Raw genomic sequence first — 5,782 nt, 5'->3', positions numbered from 1 at the left:
GTTCATCACTATTCTTCTTGGTCTTGAATAGATCTATGCTACTGGAGCATTTGGGTCAAACAAATTTTTTTTTGTTGAAAAATATTTCTAATATTTTAGTGCGTGTGATGTATTTTAGATAGTACAACTTCAATATTGTGTGCTCGATTGTTTGTTAATACAGTTAAAAACTATTTAAAATTTTAGTTAAAATGCAGAGCATCCGAAAATACATTGGTTATTAACATTTGTATTTGTTAAGACGTGTGTGCATGTGCACGTTTACTAGTCTTGCAAAAAATAAAGGGCATTTATATTATTAAGTACAGAAGAAGGGGCTTTTCTGCAAAAAAATATGCCATGTAGGCACTTGACAGGAGGGCCCGTCGGTCAGATACGCTGTCAATATGTTGTTATATGCCTGTCGGACCGTTTTGTAACACTTAGGCTTACAGTTGATACTGCATGGCAAAAAAAGTCTAATTTTTTTATAAGATATGAAAAAGGAGAAAAAATTAACCATAATGCCTTAAATCATACGTTGTTGGAAAATACATGATGGCTCACCACTTTATGTAGTGGAGACATATGCTATCAATCGCCATCACCTTCTTATTTCTTTTGACACGCTTTTTGAGTAGATGATAATGGTTAAGATGACCATCCTTATCTCTGGAGCCCTACCACCCATTCTCAACAAAGATAAATAGTACTACCTCCGTCTCGGTGTATAAGTCATTCGCGTAGTCCTAGGTCGATAATTTAACTATCTTAATATGTATTATATATGACAAAATATATATTTAGAAACTACATCCGTGTAGAAATCTAGTGATATACTTTTCATAACATATAACACATATTTAATTCCTCAAATCGATGATTTAGAACTACGCGAATGAATTGTACACCGGGACGGAGCGAGTACTCCCTCTTTCCTAAATTACTTGTCTTAGAATTGTCTAGACACGGATGTATCTAAAAAATACGCAAGCTAACTCAAAGTTTAGGTTCCATCCGCTAATGATATACTGGTATTAAAAAGAATCAGACGATTCAGTCAAATGTCCTAGCTAGAAGCTAGCTAGCTTATCAAAATGATTGATGAGATGAGCCACCCCCGCCCCGTGCTTAAGAGCGGTGTTTGCATGGGTATGCGACTGGAAATCACGCGCGCTAGTTGAAAATGACCGGCCGTAGCTAATTAAAATGAGCCTGTGCATGTGCATTTGTGCGCTTGATGAGCCATTACTCGCATTTCTGTATACAGCCCGTGGTTTCCTCTGTCTGTCCAACGTCACTGTCATGCATGCATGAGAGCATCCTGCGTGTTCATCGACTCCCCTCTCTTTTGCTGTTACGTTGCTGGAGCTGCTGCTTCCAAGCTAGGCAGCCAGGGAAGGGAAGGGAAGCGCGTCCCATCTCCCATCCGATCGATGGAGACTAGGCACCGGAGAGGTAAGGTAGCTACTTGGGAGACAAGGGAGTGCGGTCTGTGAACAAGCAATCACATGAAGGTGTCATCATCTCATCTCATCTCATCTCATGGGCAGTGACAATCCATGGGCACAGGAAACAACCGGGTCGGCAGGAAATCAGGAGGTTTATTTATCAAAGTTTTTTTCTAACATAGAACAGACGCAAGCAAATGTATGTAACAAAAGTTAGGCCCAAAATGTTGTAACAAAAGACTACGCCCCAAAACGAACGACGGCCCATGGGGTTTAGTCCTCCCTCATCCCAGTCATATCTCCCCACCGAACCCCAGCGAGAGCAAATCCCTAACCCTAACCGTAGCTAGGAGGATGATGGAGGCGGAGGGGGAGGGCTCGCGGTCGATAATGGCGGCGGCGGAGGAGGAGGAGGAGTGGAAGCTGGCGCGTGAGTCGAAGTGCCGTTTTCGCCATTGCGAGTGCAGCTGGCGTCTTTACTGCTCCCCCCGGATCCCCCGCGTCGCCCCCGGGAGGGACTACTCCTCCATCCCCGCCGGCGCCGACCATCGGCCCGCCTGGTCGCTGCTCATCGGCCTCAAGGACGGCGCCGTCCTACGGCTCAAACGCCTCCGCGTGGCGCGATCCGGGCGGATCCTTGGCCGGAGCGACGACGCGCTCGAGGCTTTCCACGACATCAAGACGACGACCGGTGGCACGTTCGACGCCAGCGCCGCCATGGCTCCCGACGGCCGCTCGCTCTGCATTCTGCGCCAGGAGGACGACGGTGCCGGTGAGCAACCCCATGCCCTGCACCTAGCTCTGCAGCAGCCGCAGACCCACACATCCCCGGATCTGCTGCTGCATCTTCCTCTGCCGGAGATTCAAGCAGGGAGGAGTCGTAACTGCATGCCAATCTCCGCCGGCGGCTACATCTTTGCTCTGTGCCCCATCGTGGAATATGGCGTCAAGTTGAGCCTCCTCATGCGACCCCTGCATCTGCTCCCCGGGGGCGGCCAATGGGAGCAGGTCGGCAACAGCTGCCCACACAAAGACGACGAGGACGACTACTCGTGGTTGTCTGGAGGGTTCCTCCAGGGCTACGCCGTGCTCCCTGGCCCCCTCATCCTCGTCTCCTTCAAACAAGACGGCCTCTTCTTCACCTTCGCCCCCGGCCCCCGCGACTGGACCCCGGTGCTCACCGATGAAACAAGGCCGCCGCTAGACTACGTCCCTATCCTCGGCCGCGCCGTGTACATGGAGCAAGACAAGGCCATCTACACGCTCCGTGGTAACACCATCTACGCCTACAAGCTCAGCTACATAGTACACCAGGGTGATGATGGTGATGATCAGGGGAGGGTGAGGCTCAGACTGGATCCGCCCATCACCATTGACTCTGTATCTCCTTTCAATTCCTGTAATGGGTGTGGCTTCCTCACCCGTCTCGATGGCCTGCTCATGTGCTCCGTCTGGATCAGCCTGGCATCACGTGAACAATTAGATCAATGCCAGTGTGACAACCTACATGCCATCGTCACCACCTTCAACCTCCATGACCCGGCTCAGGGGGGAATAAAGGTGCTGCATTCCTCTTTCCGCCGGGTAGACATGGAGCCCAATCCAGAGGACCAGGAATTCTGCTTCCTACAGTAAGCAACAAACTAGTTAGTTTACTTTTTCCACAGATTATTCGACCATTTGTTTATTTGGTCGCCTTGCTTACGTATTTTTTGTCTACTGTCAACTAATCATGGATCAACTAGGGAGTACGAGGACATGGACTCCCAGGTGCTGCTGCAACACCAACACCAAGAAGGGCAAGAGGAGTATCTAACCAGTTCCCAGCAGCACGTCAATGAACCACCCTCCAACAAGCTTGATTGTTGCAGGTCTTGCTTGATCCAAATTTAGCTTCATGTTTAACCTAGCTTACATCTTTCTTACTAAGTTTCTCTTGGTGAGTGCATGACACGTTTTGGTTCTTTGCATGCAGAGAGTTTATCGAAATGGAAGACTGTCCACGCCTTTGCTTTCGCTGCGGCACCAACGGTCACTTTGCCCGCGAGTGCTCTCTCCCGCCACATGAGCCCTTGCCGGCAATGCCCCCCCGCACGCTGGTTGGCCGTGCTTCAATGCAACACCGAGTCCCTTTCGAAAGGCGTCCGGTTGCTGCAACAAGTATCAATAAAGACCTGCTTATCATCTGCCAAGCTGGCTCACAACTAGTCATCTACCATACGGGCGTCATGGATGAGACTTCACTGTTACAAGGTGGAGACGATGGCAAGCCTCTCCAAACGTCGTGCCATGTTGCACCGTATGTCGGTGATGGTGACTATTGGCACTTTTTCCTTCACAGTGCCTCCTCAAAAATACATGCTGTTTCGAGCAAAAAAGACGGCATGCTTGAGTTTAGTCTGAATAAGGACCGAACGTTGGCTATGGATCGTCTATCTGTACGGCGGCTGCCAAGTGCTGATACCTTTGTTTTGTTTATCACAATTGGTGGAGAGACCATTGCTCTTACTGATACTCTGGAGGTTTATCATCAGACAAGATTCAGTTATGGATCCACCTTCTGGCTGCGATGCAAGACAGATGAATCGCATGTTCTCGAGAGGACTGTCATGATATCTGGATATGCAGCAGTGAATGGCGATTCCTTTATAGTCTCTGATGCTCTCACAGGTTCCTGTCTTTTGTTTGACCTATGTGCCAAGCAATGGCGTGTTGTCATGCCTTGGGCCGCATTCTCAGAAGACCTGCCAAGGACTAGCCCTACAAGGTGCCCTTTAAATGGTAGATGTGTATTTGTCGATGGCTTTATCTACACATGCAGAGATGGAGGGCTTGCTGCTTATCAACTGTTTGATAAAGATCATTCTGTGTATCTCAGCGAGCCCATCTTTTTGCCATTCTCATGGCTTGTAGATGATTGTGTGGGTGAGGACATGTGCTTGGATTATGCTGGAAAAGATGTGGACTCTGGTGCTATTTTGTTTTACGTGGTGCAACTGCAAAGTGAGTATATATACTTATCTGTCTCTCTGCGATCTCAATGTCATTTATGCATGCATCGCATGGTTTTTGTGATCAGTCAGTTCATGGATTAATTGTACTAACATATGTGTACGGACGTATATGCTGCTAGGTGGATATCCTCCGCCCAAGCATGAGGTGCAGATCACCATTGTCCAGGTTAAGACTAAAGCAACGACCAGCAACAAGAAAAGGGAACCAGTGGGAGTTTCCCCTGTGGACTGTGTCACGCGTTTCATACATCACAAGGAAGCCGTTGATATCAGATGCTGCTTTGCGCTCTAGCTAGCTCTTGTTTGCGATGGATGCATGCATGAGCAGAGTTGCCCTATTATTATTTATATGTTCCCAGTATGTAATGTTTGTAATTAACCTCTAACCCTCCTTGCATGGCATCTTTTGGAAGCTGCAACTAGTTGTATTTTTTGGTGGTGTAAAACTTATATTTATCTAGATTATATTAGTTGTATTTTGGTGGTGGTGAAACTTATATTTATTAGACTAGAGGGCCTGTATGTAATGGCTGGTGTCCTTTTGTTAAATTAATGGTCCCAAGCATTTGCTACCTGTAGCTAATCATTAAGGCTTGACAAGAGAACTTTACTAGTGCTTAATTTTGCTCATAAAGTTTAGCTAGCTGTGGAATAACTATTATTTGTTGGAGTAGTATTATTGCTTGTAATTCCGTGTTTGTTGCATATGCAAAAGTCGTGTGTTTCAAACTGAAATTTATAAAGTGTTCTTCTGGAAGGAACATTTCAGCCTTTCAGTGAAAATTTCAACCTTTTTCACTGCAAGGAAATTTTCAATCTTGAAAATGTTCACTTTGGTATGCTGTAAAGTCTTGGCATATCACTACTTGATATGTTCAGTGCAAGGAACCCAACAGGCGACATGCCCAGTGACGCATTGGATATGCATAAGTTTGCCAAAGATGCTCTTCCAGATAGAACCTTGGAGGTGGTTGACTCATGAAAATTTAGCCGCACATAGAAATACAGGATAACATTGCAGCAAGTGTCTAATTGACTTTCTGTTCCTCGGGGCATTAGAACTGGCTGAGAAAATCAAGCGTGCACGAAATGCTGCTGAGAGTATTATAAAAAACAATCTGCGGAAGTTTACGTGACGGCAGTCAAATTTGCGTTCTGTTTATTCTCTCTCTCTCTCTCTCTTGTTGGTGATACGAGCAACAGCTTTACCACAAGGAGCTGGACCTAGAGCAAGAGCGGAAACATAAGAAAGAGCAGACGATATATTTGGCCGAGATCCGTGTGAACTTGCTTTTGTGAATTTCATCCTTGTGCTGTTGTTCGATTTGTCTGTAGTAA

General features: G+C 46.8%; 1 protein-coding gene across 1 annotated transcript; it reads left to right on the top strand.

Annotated features, from left to right (window-relative positions):
* The first annotated feature begins 1,718 nt into the window (after window positions 1-1,718).
* LOC123115558 (uncharacterized) lies at window positions 1,719-4,952 on the top strand. Its single transcript, XM_044536690.1, has 4 exons — window positions 1,719-3,061; window positions 3,176-3,301; window positions 3,406-4,433; window positions 4,564-4,952. The coding sequence occupies exons 1-4, from the start codon at window positions 1,785-1,787 to the stop codon at window positions 4,734-4,736; spliced, it is 2,604 nt and encodes an 867-aa protein (XP_044392625.1). The 5' UTR covers window positions 1,719-1,784; the 3' UTR covers window positions 4,737-4,952.
* The last annotated feature ends 830 nt before the right edge of the window (window positions 4,953-5,782 follow it).

Source organism: Triticum aestivum, chromosome 5B (genome assembly GCF_018294505.1).
Source record: "Triticum aestivum cultivar Chinese Spring chromosome 5B, IWGSC CS RefSeq v2.1, whole genome shotgun sequence".
Lineage (NCBI taxonomy): Eukaryota > Viridiplantae > Streptophyta > Magnoliopsida > Poales > Poaceae > Triticum > Triticum aestivum.
This window is presented reverse-complemented; position numbering and strand designations above follow the sequence as displayed.